General features: G+C 41.2%; 1 protein-coding gene across 1 annotated transcript in view; it reads right to left on the reverse strand.

The window, feature by feature from the left end:
* KCTD19 (potassium channel tetramerization domain containing 19) overlaps positions 1–5,908 on the reverse strand; it is a 32,284-nt gene extending 26,376 nt beyond the window's left edge. Inside the window, exons 1-2 of the mRNA XM_060130729.1 lie at positions 5,847–5,908; positions 252–548 (exon numbers count right to left, since the gene is read on the reverse strand). Of these exons, the coding sequence (XP_059986712.1) occupies positions 252–548; positions 5,847–5,849 (300 nt within the window). The 5' untranslated portion in view covers positions 5,850–5,908. The remainder of the gene's footprint in view (positions 1–251; positions 549–5,846) is intronic.
* Positions 5,909–17,135: the final 11,227 nt, after the last annotated feature.

The following is a 17,135-nucleotide window of genomic DNA, read 5'->3' on the forward strand; positions in this document are numbered from 1 at the left end:
ACACCCTTTCAGGCCGTGGAAAGTCCTATCCTGGGTCTGTGGTGGCTGCTGGCATAGATAAGGCACAGTCAGGATGAAATCCTTTATTCAGAACATGCATTTCTAGTGTACCGTTTATTACCTTATCTAACTCATCACACTTCCCCATTAAGAGGATCATCTCAGCAACGAATATATAAAAGGACACAATATTTTAGTGATGTAAGGCCTATGTTACTGATCACCACTCCTGGAAGACAAGAGTATCTTACCTGCAGCAAAGGCATCAGCTGTAAAGCCAGTGCTTGCTCATAGAGCAAGTTCAGTTCTGCACAACTGGAGAAGGAGAGTTTGGAGGTGTAGAGGTAATAATGCACATGCCTGAATGTGGAACCATCTCTGTCAATGAACAGCCTCTGGCTTTCCGAAGAGGTCAACGCTGAAGCCTCCTTCCATAACAGGGAGTCTGGGAACTGAGCGAGTTTGCTTCTGGGAACTGAGAAATGCCAGCCCCCGACATTGAAATGAAACAAATCCTCTGCTGACTCATGAGGCATACCAGGCTCCTCCTAAAGGGAAAATGAAAAGAGATCTATTCAATAAAAGGAAATAAAAAGCATCCATATTGGAAAGGAAGAAGTAAAATTATTTCTATTTGTAGATGATGTGATCTTGCATAAAGAAAATCCTGAGGAATTCACTATTAAATTATTAGAAATGAGTTCAAGAAGGTTGAAGGGTACAGATCAATATAAAAAATCAACTGTATTTTTATACACTAGCAATGAACAACACAAAAATGAAATTAAGAAAACAATTCCATTCACAATAGTATCAAAAAGAACAAAGTAATTAAGAATTCAGAAGACAATACTGTTATGGTAGCAATACTCTTCAAATTGATCTATTGTTCAATTGAACACAATCCCTATGAAAATTCCAACTGCTTTTTTTTCTTTTGCAAAAATTGACAAGCTGATGTTAAAATTCATATGGAAATACAAGGGACCCAGAATAATCAAAACAATCTTGAAAAAGGAGAATGAAATTTGAGGATTCACACTTCACACTTTCAAAACATACTACAGGGCTTCCCTGGTGGCGCAGTGGTTGGGAGTCCACCTGCCGATGCAGGGGACGCGGGTTCGTGCCCCGGTCCGGGGGGATCCCGCGTGCCGCGGAGCGGCTGGGCCCGTGGGCCATGGCCGCTGAGCCTGCGCGTCCGGAGCCTGTGCTCCGCGACGGGAGAGGCCGCGGCGGTGAGAGGCCCGCGTACCGCCAAAAAAAAAAAAAAAAATACTACAAAAACAAACAAAAAAACAAAACAAAAACATACTACAGTAATCAAGATGGTGTGCTACTGCACAAGGACAGACATTTGAATAACTGAAATGGAATTAAGAGTCCAGAAATAAACCATTGCATTTATGGTTAATTAATTTTGACAAGAGAGCCAAGAAAAGACAATGGGTAAAGAAGAGCCTTTTCAAAGAATGGTGCTGGGACAACTGGACATCCACATGCAAAAAAAAAAAAAAAAAAAAAAAAGTTGGATTCCTACCCCACACCATACAAAAAATTAACACCAAATGGATCATAAACCTAAAAATAAGAGGTAAAGATACAAAACCCTTAAAAGAAAACAAAATCTTCATGACCTTGGATTATGCAATGCCTTCTTAGATAAGATACAAAAAGCAAAAGTAAAATAAATAAATAAACCAATAAATAAATAAAACTTCATCAAAAGTAAAAACATTTGTGCTTCAAAAGACATCATCGAGAAAGTAAAAAGACAACACATATAATGGAACAAATCATCTATCTGATAAAGAATCTGTACTTAGACTATGTAAAAAGAACATTTACTACTCAATAATAGAAAGACAAATAACCAAATTTAAAAGTGGGTTAAGAATCTAAATAGACATTTCTTCAAAGAAGATTCACAAATGGCCAATAGCACATGAAAACATACTTAGCCTCATTAGTCATTAGGGAAATGCAAAGCAAAACTCACAGTGAGATACCATTTAACACCCACTAGGATGACCTGAATCAAAATAATAGATAATGGGCTTTCCTGGTGGCACAGTGGTTGAGAGTCTGCCTGCCGATGCAGGGGACACGGATTCGTGCCCCGGTCCGGGAAGATCCCACATGCCGCGGAGCGGCTAGGCCTGTGAGCCATGGCCGCTGAGCCTGCGCGTCCGGAGCCTGTGCTCCACAACGGGAGAGGCCACAAGAGTGGGAGGCCCGCGTAGCGCAAAAAAAAAAAAAAAAAAAAAAAAAAGATAATAACAAGTGTTGACAAAGACTGGAGAAATTAGAAATCTCATACACTGCTGATGGGAGTGTAAAATGGTGCAGCTGCTCTGCAAAACAGTTCAGTGGTTCCTCAAAACATTAAACACAGAGTTCTTACATGGTTCGCAATTCCACTTCCAGATATAAGTGCAAGAGGAATGAAAACCTATGACCAAACAAAATTTGCAGGCAAATTTGCAAGCAAAATCTGCAGGCATTCATAGAAGAATTATTTATAATAGCCCAAAAGTAGAAACAACCAAAATGTCCATCAGCTGATGAACTAGTAAACAAACTGTAATGTATTCATACAATGCAATGCTATTTGTCAATAAAAAGGAATGAAGTACTGATACATGTTAGAACATAGACGAAACCTTGAAACATTATGCAAAGTGAAAGAAGCCAGATGCTAAAGACCACATATTATTCCATCTATATGTAATGTGCAGAATAGGCAAATTTAGAGAGAGAGAGAATAGATTAGTGGTTGCCTAGGGCTGGGGAGGTTGGAGGGGAAATGGAAAATGACTAGTAATACGTATGGAATTTCTCTTTGGGATGATGGAAATGTTCTAAAATTGATTGTGGTGATGGCTGCACAGCTCTGTGACCATACTAAAAACCACTGAATAGTACACTTTAAAATAGTAAATTGAAAGGTATGTGAATTATATCTTAATAAAGCTCTTTTTGAAAGAATTATGATGAGGTGCTCCCCTCCCCACTGACTATGTCAGGGCTCTTTTGGAATCATACCTGCAGAGACATTACATTATTAAGGCCATGGCAGGATGGCTGAATGCTGTGGGTTCCTTTTTATATATACAAAAGCAGCAAAGATCATTAACCTTCCTCAGTTCGTTGTTAAAAGTTGAAGGTTATCTATTCATAAACAAATTGTCCATTTTGCTTCAAGATGACCTAACTTATCAACACTATAAAAAAGCAGAAAGCCATCAAACATACAAACAATCTGTATCAGACTTTAAAAAAAAAAACACTCAAGTAAAGCAGAAACTAACACACCACTGTAAAGCAATTATACTCCAACAAAGATGTAAAAAAAAAGCCAAACCATATTCTGGTCACTAGAGATGATCATGTGGCCTATTGTTATAATAAATTATATTAATAGAAAAAAACACTCAAGGAGCACTACTCTTATAAAAAATTTAGAGTTGTAAATAGTATGTAACATTTTACCTAAAAAAGAACCATAAAACAATACTGAATTTGTGAAAATAAAGGGAAGCCTCACTAAAATGGAGTCAGGAGGCCAGAAGAGGGAGCTCTCACACACATGCCACTCAAGGTCAATAAAAGATCCAACAGAAGAGACATAACTCAAAGCTCCAGCAGGAGGTGATACTACCTTACTATTGGCCAGCAGGAGGAAGAAAGATTTTCTCCTTGCCTGGCACAACTCAGCCAATGAAAAGTCACTATACTTCAAACTCCCAGTTTCCTCCAATGGACTTTTTTGTTTATAACAGCCCCTCCCAACTTCCCCTTCTCCCTATAAAAGAGTTTCCTCTTTTGCTTTACCCGACTTGCATGTGGTTCACCCTGGTTGCATGTCCTGAGTTGCAGTTCTTTATTGCTCCCAAATAAACCTGTTTTGCTGGTAAAAAAATAACTGATGGTTTTAGGTTAACAAATTCTAGGTAAACATTATGCATGCTGAAGTGATTGGGGTGCAATGTACCAATATTTGTAACTTATTTTAAAATTTATCAAAAGCTAAGATGAATTGATAGAAGGATGGATAGAGGATATGTAATTAAACAATTACAGCAAAATGTTCATTGTAGAATCTAGGTGGTGGGTATATAGTTTCACCGTAAAATTCTTTCAAACTTTCTGAATGTTTCAAAATTTGTATTAAAATGTTGGTGGGGGGAAAGAATGTTAAAATAAGAGGTGGTTTCTCAAGGCAGGAAAAGCCCACTTCTCCAACAGAAATCTGCATCTCCTATTTTGACAGCTGAGTTAGGAAAATAAATGCATGCAATAAAGAAGGGGGTGGGGTTCTCTTCTAACAAGCCTTGTTGATATATTCAGATATAAAGAAAAACAATTATACATGGCCCGTTTGAGGCTAGAAGAATTAAAAGGGACATGAAGAGAAAGATTACAAACTGTAATGGTGTCACGACTCACAGAAGCAGAGCTGGAAAAGCCAATCTAGTGAGCTAATCTAAGCTTTTAAGTCCTGGCCTTTCTAAACATAGGTAAGGCTGAACATGACAAGCTGAGGGTAACTAAGGACCCCACCTAGACCAGAAAGCATAAATATGCAAGGACTCTTGATTTTGCTTTCTATTCTCCTTAAAGGTGACAGGCTGGTTGAGAGCTCAGTGAAAGTGTCCCAAGTGTGCATATTTTGGGTGCCAAATAAAACCTGCTCCTTGAAGGTGAGCCACAGTTCTGGTCTCAGTTCCTCTTTAAAGATAGGGTATGGCAAGAGGTCTTGCCACAGAGTTTGCCTCCTTCTTACAGGTACATGGCCCATCCACAGGTGGGCTCTCAAGAGAAGCCTGCTGGAGGGAGGGTTGGGGTTAAGGATGTGGTTATGCTTTCCAGAGTTTTCTTCCCAAAGACTGCTCAGGAGCTGGTTAGTGCAGAACTACCCCGGCCTGGGAAGAGCCCTCAGTCACAGGCTGGGGGCCTGTAGTACTTGAAGGACAAAAGGCTTCTTGCCAGATTGACTGCAGGAAATGGGGTAGCCCCAGCATAGTCATCCGACCCCATCCCAAAGGGTATCTCTCTTTTCCACGCTGAGCCCTCTCTCCCAGAGGAGCGCCTTCCAAATCAGTTTCTAGAACTAGAACTGCCTCATGTTCTAAAGACAGGACCTCAGGCTTCCCTGGTGGTGCAGTGGTTAAGAATCCGCCTGCCGATGCAGGGGACACGGGTTCGAGCCCTGGTCTGGGAAGATCCCACATGCCGCGGAGCAACTAGGCCCACGAGCCACAACTACTGAGCCTGCGCGTCTGGAGCCTGTGCTCCGCAACAAGAGAGGCCGCGATAGTGAGAGGCCCGCGCACTGCGATGAAGAGTGGCCCCTGCTTGCCGCAACTAGAGAAAGCCCTCGCATAGAAACGAACACCCAACACAGCCCAAAAAAAAAAAAAAAAAAAAAGACAGGACCTCAACTCCTCAGAGACAACGTTTTATATCTGGAGCTTCCCATAATGCCTCAGAGAGCTGCCCTCCAACCCAATCCTTCAGATCCCCCCACACCCACCACGGTCACTCTCCCGCCCACCGCCTTGCCTCAGAGACAACATCCCCAAGAACTAGAGATATGGAGACCACCGCGTCAGAAGCACACTCCCACCCTTCCGACCTGGCGTCCCCCACACCCTCAGAGCTATATAACATTTCAACTCTCTTCTGACTCCTCAGAACTAGCCCCCAAACCCTTCAAAGCTGGCGCTATATCCACCCCGTGTCCCAGAGTCAGGTTCCTAACCCCACAGCCCTAATCCTCCGCCACATCTCACCCATTCGCAGTTTTAGTGGTTTTGGGGCTCCCGCCAGGGCGGGCTCCATACCATGGCCTAGGGTCCTGAGGCGGGTGGGCAGGAGCGTGACCCGGGCAATAACGGCCCCCGGAAGCGCGGCGGCGCGCGGGGCAGGGCGGGGCCTGGAGGCGTGGGGCGGGGCTTGGAGCGCGCCGGGCGGCCTCGCGGGCGGTGACAGGTGAGCGGCGGAGTGGGGCAGGTGGGCGGGAATGGCGGAGCAGTGGGAGCTGGACGAGGAGGGCGTCCGCCGCTTGGGGGCGCTGACCCTGGAGCAATCCGGTAGGGCCAGGCCGGGAGGGCCTGGATCGGGAGCTTGGGGTTAGAGGCTGAGGGGAGAAAACAGGGGGAGGCAGAGGAATATGAGGTAGATGGCGGGGAACGGCGGTGGAGGAGCGGTCTTTGAGGCGGAGGAGGGGTTACTGAAGCGAAAGGGTTACAGTGAAGTAGAGGTGAAGGAACTGAAGTAACTGGGGAGTCTGGGGCGGAGGGCGAGAAATTGAGGGAGAGAAGCCGAGTCTAAAATGGAGAAGGAGAAACAAGATTACGCGGACCCTGAGGCCAGGAACACAGAACTGGACAGTCTGAACTAGTGGAAGGAAAATGAGCCCCAAGATGGGCATTGGCGGGAGAAGGGAAGCGCGGTGAGAAGGGCTTTTGAGGTCGGGGTGCTATTGAGGAGCCACAAAGGGCGTTAATTTTGGCAGTTTTGGAAACTAACGACCCAGGAGGGCTTTTCCTGGTTGGGGTGAAATGGGAAAGGATGTTCCTTCATCAGCCCCTCTCTTCGTCCAGTCTTCACCTCGAGAACTTGGCGATTCATTTGATCCATCTGGATGCGTAGCCTCCTTTTGAGACTCAGAAAGGGGTCTGATGTAAAAGGAATAGCAGCTGATCTCTCGAGGCGTTTAGATCAGTACCTTGACTTCGTCCTAGAGGTAAAACGGGCGGAATGACTGCTGACCCCACCTCTGACCTGGGGTCTGACTCACACAGCTTGCTTTCTAAGTTTTTAAGGAGTAGAAATGTTGGGAAAATTATCAGCGTTCCTGATTCAACTTTTAGCCTTCCTAAATTCACTGCATCGTAATGGCAGGCCCTGTGTTAAATGCTTTCCCTGCATTATTTAATCCCCATAACAAGCCTGTGAAGCAGATGCTGTTACTGTTCCTATTTTACAGTTGAGGAAAATTGGGTTTAGACTCTTGCCCGAAGCCGCACAGCCGTAAGTAATGCAGCCAGAGTTTATTAACCCAGGACTCTGATTCCAGAGCCTGCGCTCTAACCGTAACAAAGTTACCTTTCTTCCTCTAGTACTTTTTATTTGTGAGATATGCAATAACTTGGTTTTATTTTATTTAACTTATTTGTTATTTAAAATTTATCAAAATTAATACATGCTGGTAACAGTCAAACACTACATGAGTGAGCAAAGAGGGTATTAATCGGTCCTTCTTCTGGAAATCCCCCACCCCACCCCAAAGATAATGGTTTGGTGTGCATATAGATAGATTGATGTAGATATTTCAGGTTTTTCTTTTCCAAACTATTAATACTTTGAGCTCCCCTAATTTACAAGTTATCTAAGAAAAGCATCATTGGCTTGACATACTGGTGTACCTTTCTTTTCTTTTTTCCTTCTTTTTTAAAAATTTATTCAGTTTGATTTGGGGGGGCACATACCCCTTCCATTTTCCAGCTAGAATAATATGTGGCAGGATTTTTTTTTTGCTTGTTAGCTTGTTTTTATTACATGTGAATAACAAAATTGTGCTCATTCTGACAATTCAAATGATAACAAAAGTATCTAAAGTAAAAGAATATTCTTCCCTCTCCTTTTCTGTTGCTTATACAAACATATATACATAGGTATCCTTTTTTATTTTTTTAAGGAATAGAGCATATATACTATTTGGCAAGTTGCTTTTTTTACTTACCAATAAAACATGGATACTTTTCTTTCCTCCCTTCCTTCCTTCTTTCTTTCTTTCTATCCTTCCGCCACGTGGCTTGCACATCTTCATTCCCCAACGAGGGATTGAACCCAGGCCCTGGGCAGTGAGCGAGCAGAGTCCTAACCCCTGGATGGCCAGGGAATTCCCAAAACATGGATACTTTTCAGTTAAATGAATGTGCTGGTATATGCATTCTAAAATTCTTTTATGTAAAATCACAGTGGTCACCTTGGGGGAGAGAGGCTTTTACTTTTATTCTGTACTTTTCTGTACTGTTAGAATTTTCTGGCTGTGTAATAAGCATTACTTTCTTTTTAATATCCAAAGGGATAATCTTGGTGGTACAATTATAGACCTTTTCTGTATGTTTGTTTTCTTTGTTATATTTCTCTGTACTAAAAATTTCTAATAAATATTTATCCTTTGTCATGCAGAAATTTTTCATCTTAAGGTAGTCAAGTTTATTTTTCCTTATGATGTGTGATTTTTGTGTCTTATTTATGAAGTTTTCCCCTACACTGATGTAATAGGGTCCTGCATTTTTTTTCTAAACATTCTGCAGCTTTGCTTTTCACATTATGTCTAATCTATCCAGGGGCTTACCCTGGTGGCTCAGTGGTTAAGAATCTGCCTGCTCATGCAGGGGACACGGGCCCAAGCCCTGGTAGGGGAAGATCCCACATGCCGCGGAGCAGCTAAGCCTGTGCGCCACAACTACTGAAGCCCACACACCTAGAGCCCGTGCTCCACAACAAGAGAAGCCACCACAATGAGAAGCCCGCGCACCTCAATGAAGGGTAGCCCCCGCTCCCCGCAACTAGAGAAAGCCTGAGCGCAGCAATGAAGACCCAACGAAGCCAAAAAATTAATTAATTAATTAATTAATTAACTATGATCTGTTTCGTTTGATATCTGGAAACAATGGATTCCAAATTTTAAAAAAATCTAATCTATTTGGAGTTTATTTTTATATATGATATGTGATATAATATAATTGTACTTTTCTATGCTAATAGCCAGTTTTCCCAGAACCTATTTTGTAGTGTTATCTCTGCTATATTCCAAGTCACTTTATAAATATGGGTCTGTTTCTGGGTTTTCTGTTCTGTTCCATTGTTCAGTTTATCTACTTCTGCACCAATATCAGACTTTTGTAATTACCATGGCTTAACAGTAAATCTTTTTAATTAATTAACTTATTTTTGGCTGCTTTGAGTCTTCGTTGCTGCACGTGGGCTTTCTCTAGTTATGGCAAGCGGGGGCTACTCTTCATTGAGGTGACTTCTCTTGTTGCAGAGCAGGGGCTCCAGAGCACAGGCTCAGTAGCTCTGCGGCATGTAGGATCTTCCCCCACCAGAGCTCGATCCCGTGGACCCTGCATTGCCAGGCAGATTCTTAACCACTGCACCACCAGGGAAGTCCCTGGAACTCTTTTTTAAAAATCACATATAAAACCTAAAAATACTTAACAGTAATTTCTTAATATTATCAAATATCCAATTAGTTTTCTAATTTCCCCACTGTCCTATACAGTTTTTCTTTTTTTTTAATTTTTGGAATCAGGATCTATGTAAGGTCTATTGCAATTGGTTGATATTTACCTTAAATCTTATTTGATCTACAGGTTCTTCCCATTATTTTTCTTGTATTTTCTATTGTTTTTGAAGAAACTAGTCATGTCCTGAATAATTTCTTACAATCTGGATTTTGCTCACTACATTCCTAGGATGTTTAACATTTACCTCTGTTCCTTGTATTTCCTATGAATTGGTAGTTAGATAAGGCTTGATCACATTCAGGTTTGATTTTTATTTTATTTTTGGCTGCGTTGGGTCTTCATTGCTGTGCACAGGCTTTCTCTAGTTGTGGTGAGGGGAGGCTACTCTTCATTGAGGTGTGCGGGCTTCTCACTGCAGTGGCTTCCCTTGTTGCAGAGCATGGGCTCTGGACACGTGGGCTTCAGTAGTTGCAGCACGCGGGCTCAGTTAGTTGTGGCTTGTGGGCTCTAGAGCACAGGCTCAATAGTTGTGGTGAAAGGGCTTAGTTGCTCCTCAGCATGTGGGATCTTCCAGGACCAGGGATCGAACCCGTGTCTCCTGCACTGGCGGGCGGATTCTTAACCACTGCGCAACCCGGGAAGTCCCTGTTTTTTTGGGTTTTTTTGCAAGACCACTTCATAAGTGATGGTGTATACTTCCATCAGGAAGTATATAACATCTGGTGTTCTTTTTGTGATATTATCAGTCATTGAATATGATTGCCTAGGATCCATTAATTCATTCGGGATTGCAAAATGATAATTTTAAAATTCTTTAGTATTTGTTAGTTGTAATACTTATATAAAAAGATATTTCCTCATGCCAACTATTTGGTTATCCTGAGGCACAGTTTGTACAGGAAAGAAAGGATAAAAGAGTTCCCATATACTCTTCCCCCCATCACACCTCCCCCATATCCCCTCTCAGTTTTCCTATTATTAATATCTTGCATTCACATGGTACATTTGTTATGGTTGTTGAACCAATAATAATACGTTATTATTAACTAAAGTCGATAGTTTACATTAGGGTTCACTCTTTGTGTTGTACAGTTCTGGGGGTTTTGACAAATGTATAGTCATGTGTCCACCATTACAGTATCAACAGAACAGTTTCACTGCCCTAAAAATCCCCAGTGCTCCACCTATTCTTCCATTCCTCACCACTGGACCCCTGGAAACCACTGACCTTTTTCCTGTTGCCTTTTTCAGAATGTCATATAGTTGTAATCATACAGTATGTAACCTCTGGCAACCACTGATTCTTTAAAAAAATTTTTTTTAATCTTTTAATTGAGATATAATTGACATATAACATTAACTTAGTTTCAGGCATACAGTATAATGGTTTGATGTTTGTATACATTACAAAATGATCACTGCAGGGGCTTCCCTGGTGGTGCAGTGGTTGAGGGTCCGCCTGCCGATGCAGGGGACACGGGTTCGTGCCCCAGTCCGGGAGGATCCCACATGCCATGGAGCGGTTGGGCCCATGAGCCATGGCCGCTGAGCCTGCGCATCCGGAGCCTGTGCTCCGCAACGGGAGAGGCCACAACAGTGAGAGGCCCGCGTACCGCAAAAAAAAAAAAAAAAATCCATTGGTAATCTTGCATTTATTTTTATTTTTTTTAATTTTTGGCTGCGTCGGGTCTTAGTTGCAGCACACAGGATCTTTCCTTGTGGCACACAGGCTTCTCTCTAGTTGCAATGCACAGACTGCAGAGCGTTTGACCCCTTAGTTTGCGGCACACAGGCTCTCTAGTTGAGGCACACGTGCTCAGTAGTTGTGGCGAGGGCTTAGTTGCCCCGTGGCACGTGGGATCCTAGTTCCCCGACCAGGTATCAAACCTGCGTCCCCTGAATTAGAAGGCGGACTCAATCACTGGACCACCAGGGAATTCCCCAGGTAATTTTGCATTTAAACAGATCTTTTACCCGTGTATGATTTTGTAATAACATCAGGCATCCGTCATTTGAAAAATATTAACTCACTGAGTTATGTCTGTCTTCCAAATACTGGCAAAGTTCATTTTGTAACATTAAAAAATCATGTTTGTTAGTATCATCACAAATCTCATCAGAGATATCTTTAGGTTTTGGAATCTATCAAGTTTATGATGGCAAATACAAGTTTATCAAAATTCTAATTTCAGCTTGGAAGCTCATATGTTATAATTGACAACAGTTGCTGTCACTTGTTTTCCTGAAGTGACAGCCTCACTTTATTTTCAAGAAAATGTCTGCCAACTATTCAAGTCTGAATAACCATAGTATGTCAGATTTTTCAGGTAAAAATGGTGTTCTGAAAAAAAAAGGGGGGGTGTTAGTTAAGCTGGCATCTCAAAATCCACACAAGTGTTTTCCCTCAAGGCACCCACCATACTTCAGTATTAAGCAGAAGTACTTCATGCGTACTTCCTGTTTGGTTACACAATATAAAAAAGACATACTCAAGCGTCAAGATTTACGAAAATTAACCATTTTTATTGCTTTTTCAAGGGCATTCTTAAGAGAAAGTGGCTTTTTTTTTAACTGCAAGCATACAATGGTGACGAATACAATGACTAAGAATGAAGTTTGATGCCACTGCCTTGACTCATCCTAAGGCCTCAGTAGTTTTTGCTTTTACACCATACGTGCAAATGTCAACACAGCAAAAAGAGCTATTAATGTTCTAATATTATTATGAAAATAATTTTTAAAAATAGTTTTGATTTTGTGGACCCCTGTACATGTCTCAGGGACCTCCAGGGGTCTAGGGAGCATGTTTTGAGAACTGTTATATTTTGTTATGACATCTTTTAGCTTTTGAAATTTGTTTTGAAATACTAAGTTAAAATTTTCATTTGTTTTGTGGATGTATCTTTTTGGAGTGCTTTCATTCTTTAAGGATGCTATTCTGCTCTTTTTTCTTTTTTGTTTTAATAACCTCATATAAAATATGACTGTAAACCTTTTCTGTGTCTCTTTGTTAAAGTGCATTACGTTTTCTATACTTTTAGATGGGAAGAGTGGGCCAGAATAGCTTTCCTAGTTTCAAGGTTTTGGAGCTCCCTCTTCTGTTGTGTTCACAAAGTACTAAAAATAGGGCTTTAAGTTTGCGGAGAACTGCCATCTCTGCCTCCCTCCCTGACTTGTATCTGGACCTTCTCTTTCTTTTGAACCTATTGTCTCTATCCCCTTTAATGTGGATTCTACTCCCACTGATTTCTCTCAGGGATGAGGCTTGCCTTGAAAGGGATCTTCAGTTTCATACTTTTTATAGTTTATAGGTCCTAGACTGCTCCAGACTGCTCCAGCACCTTAAGAGCTTATTTCAATGCAATCCCCTGGCAGTGACCTGCAAATGGGATTCTGCAGAAACTCCTTCCAGTTTTGGTTGCTGTTCTCATTTTGGCCCACCACACTTGCCAGTGAGCTCCTATTGGCAGTTTTGAGATTCTCCTCTTTTCAGTGCTGTTAGAAGTCTAGTTGACATATATGTATGCATGTACATATGTATGTGTGTATATACATATATATATATACACATATACCCACATACCTACACACACACACACACATATATATTCTTTAAAACACAATCACACACCCAGACACAGAGTCATACTTTTCCCTCACTTAATGTCTTGGAGATCTTTCCATATGAGCATCTACAAATCTACCTCATTCTTTTTAATGACTGCATAACAATAATTAACATGTATATAGCACCATGTGTCAGGCACTATTCTAAGTTTTGTATACATACACATATATATGTATATATCTTTATATACACACACATATATATATATTCATTTAATCCCTACAACATCTTGTGAGGTAAGTACTATTATCTCCATTTTACAGATAAGGAAACTGATGCACAGAGAAGTTAAGTGACTTGTACAAGGTCACAGATCTAGTACATTGTCCATTGTATCAATGAACTGCTGCTTAGGCCATCTAGTTCTACTCTTCTCCTGATGGGCTCTTTGACAGTTTTCTTTTTCTCCTTTTCCTCCCTCCCTCCCTCCCTTCCTTCCTCCTAAAACTTTCCTGTGATTGACATCCTTCTGGTCTACATTATATATCCTGGCAAAATGTTGTGAGTATTATCTATAGGGCTAAATCCTCGCAGTGGGATTGCTGAATTTGTTTGTTTTGAGAACTTTTGGAGACTTTTACTACATCCTTCAGGGTAATTAGAGAACTCAAGGGTTCTGTAAAACCAAGGCTTGGCGTCACTGCGTAAGACCATATTGATGCTTTTTTTGCGCGGGCCTCTCACTGTTGTGGCCTCTCCCGTTGCGGAGCACAGGCTCCGGATGCACAGGCTCCGGATGCACAGGCTCCGGATGCACAGGCTCAGCGGCCATGGCTCACGGGCCCAGCCGCTCCATGGCATGTGGGATCTTCCCGGACCCATGTCCCCTGCATCGTCAGGCGGACTCTCAACCACTGCGCCACCAGGGAAGCCCCATATTGATGCTTTTAAAAGGATGATCTGATCTTCTTATGAGCCTTGAATGTAGGATCTTTCACAGATGAGATACGGGAGGAAGGAAGGCCTGTTTTCAGTGACTCTGCTCTTTATCCAAGCCGAGATCATAATATATCTACTGATGATCTCTTTTCAGAACTGGTGGAGTCTCTTTCATTGCAGGGATCTTACGCTGGAAAAATCCATTCCATTGGTGATGCCTTCAGAAATTTTAAAAGTCTCCGATCCTTAGATTTATCAAGAAATTTGATCACTAGCCTGAAGGTAAGTTCTACATTCTATGACCAGTCAGTTTATTTTTTTGATGGGAAGAAATAAAAGGTAGATAATATCAGCCTGGGGAATATAGCATCTTCCTTTTAAATGTTTCCAAACTAAATTTTACTATTCACTGTGAAATTCTTTTATGTTTGACATTTTTTTATTGTAAGATATTGGGAAAAAATTCCTTTTATACTGAGAGAAAACTATATTAAACTATCACTGCTTAGGGCAATAGTACAATTTTTAATGTGTGTTAAAAAAATTATGAGGAGCACTGTTAAAAGTACAGATTCTTGGGAATTCCCTGGTGGTCCAGCAATTAGGACTCTGCTTTCACTGCTGAGGGCTCAGGTTCAATCCCTGGTCAGGGAACTAAGATTCTACAAGCCATGCGGCATGGCCAAAAAAAAATAATAATAATAAATAAATATATAATAATAATAAAAGTACAGAGTCTTAGTCCCTATTCCGAGAGAGACTCTAAGTTAATAAATCTGTGGTGGGTCCAGGGCATTCCCAGGGGATTCTGATGATGTTGGTGCATGGCCTAAGTTGCTACTGTGAGTTTTTTCTAGGAGGGGGAGGAGATGATGGTCTTAAAAACAAAAATTTCCATGCCAGGAGGTGGTGGTGCAGAGGGCAGTTTAGGAAAGTAGGTGGGAGCATGCTTAAGCAGAAAGTGTGAGGATTAGCAAACACACAGAAAGAGCTCTACAAATATAAATGCCCACACACACAGAGATGGAAGTTTTATTTTCTTTGCATAGACCCCCAAATGGTATTTCTTCCACTGTTCCCTTTTTGCCCAGCTATGGGGCTGTCTTGATAAAGCCCTTCTGTGCAAGACTGAAGGTGAAAGACAGATTCTATCCAGGATTGGTTAATGATCTGGATTATTCCTCCAGTTTTGCATTTCTTAGGGGAAACTTGTTCAACAATACAAATTAGACCCAATCTCAAGGTCTAAAACTAAGGGCCCCAAAAGAAGAAATCCAAGCTAGATCAAATTTCCAACTAGGATTCTAAAAGCAGAAATTCCAAGTTGAACTAGGTCTTTAGACTCTTTGATAACAGCCCTTTGTATTTGGCCCACAAATTTCAGAAAGTATTAGTACAGAGTTATTTAGGTCTCCTCTTCTCATATGTATTTTTATCTGATTGCTCTTTTCAGACTAAAAAAAATTGAGTGAACATTGCTGTCATTTGCTTTTTTACTCTCTTTTGTTCCATTTCTGTAAATTGGCTGAAAACTGTTGTGAAGATTAATCAAATTAGCACGTGTAATCAAATATTACATATATAAGGCTCCTGTAGTGTTTGGCATATAGGAAGTACTTAATAAACGTTAGTTTTACAAATTTTTTTGCATCTATGATTTATCTGCATGTATTCATCTCTAGCAGTTCTGAATCATTTTGCTTAATTTTCCCAGGGGAGAAATGTTTTGTGTTTAGTTCTAGTGTAGCGTTGGGGAATACATGAATTTATGCCAACTGGGAAACATGAGAGGAGGATAAGAATTGTTTCCTTGACTTTTACAATGAGACATTAAAAGATTACTTGAGCTGGGACATCAGACACATTTAAAGACAGTCCTAATGGTGTACTGCCCTGAGAGTGAGGCCAAAAGCACTGATAAATATTCCCAACCATTGACCCTTTCACAATGTAGAAGTTAGTGGAACTGAAAAAAGCCAGAAAGAAATGCATCCAACTGTAAACAGTGTTCTATTCAGAAATGTTTTGAATATATCTTTGAGTTTTCTAAACTTCCTGCAATTATAAAAAGGTTAATTTTAAATGAGAGGAGAATAAAAACATTATTTTATAAATACATGATGGAAAATAATTTAACCTTTCTGAAATAACTCTCAATGACAGAGTTCCTTTTATGGTAACCATTTTTACTACTAACAGTATGTGATTATACATATATGTACATGTTTTGAAATATTGTCCTTAAATTTAGTGTTGGGCACAAGCACCTAACTAGCCAAATACATGAAAATTAAACAATTATTTTCAATAGTAAGTTTTAGCAAAGGAGAAAAATTGTGGCTTTTCTTCTCCAGTGTCCCAGTTCTGATTGTACTGTTGCTAGAGAAGTGGGGGGAGGGGGGTGGGGTTGCTAAGTCCACAGAAATAGAACAGAAGAAGGCAGAACATTTCTACCAAGGAGAACTGACTGATTGGAGGATGGGGAGCTTGTAGGGTGGCAGTAACTCTGAAGGGGGAAACAAGGACAAAAGGGGCTCTTGACTGGTCCAGGAGGGAAGACTTGGAGATCGCATTGTTTTGTTTTGCCATATGGTCCATTCACCCTAAAAGTGAGGTCTTGAGATATAAGAACATATACATACACACTTAATTTTTTTCCCTGCCGTTCTCCCCAGAACCATCTTTCTTTTGCCTCCCTCCCTCCCCTTTTAAATTGAGGTGCTCCTGGGGTCAGGAGAGTGGTTATAGCAAGGGTGAGAGAAGTGCAAAAGTGACTTGGCCTGGCTACCACTGAGAAGGATTGGATTGGGAGAGTGATGGGGGGCAACAAAAGTAGAGAACTGACCGCAGATATTTGGATGTCAGAGCTTATAAAGGAGGAAATGTATGATACCTATGAATTATTTAATGTATAGCACATCCAGTGCCCATGGGCTGCAGCATTCTTATTCTCAGGCAAGTAAATGGGAATTTCAACCCTGCCTTTCTCATGGGTGTCTCAGGTAACTGTTTAAGGATGGAAAGTAATAGTTGTATTTCCATCTTTATCTGTGAGATTCCTAGTGCTTCCCAATGTGCAGTTTCACAATGTAGTCTTTTCCTTGCAGGGCATCCAGTATTTATGTTCACTCCAAGACCTGAATTTATATTATAACAACATTCCTTCCTTAGTGGAGGTGTCCCGCCTACAGCCTTTAACCTTCCTCAAAGAACTAGATTTGAGACTCAATCCGGTTGTCAGGAAAGATACAGATTATAGGCTCTTTGCTGTGTACACGCTACAAACTCTGGAGAAACTGGGTGAGACCCTCCTCCCCTGTTCTTTGCCCCAGAATCTTACTTTAAACCAGCTGCCTCCTAAC

This window comes from Lagenorhynchus albirostris, chromosome 19 (genome assembly GCF_949774975.1).
Source record: "Lagenorhynchus albirostris chromosome 19, mLagAlb1.1, whole genome shotgun sequence".
Lineage (NCBI taxonomy): Eukaryota > Metazoa > Chordata > Mammalia > Artiodactyla > Delphinidae > Lagenorhynchus > Lagenorhynchus albirostris.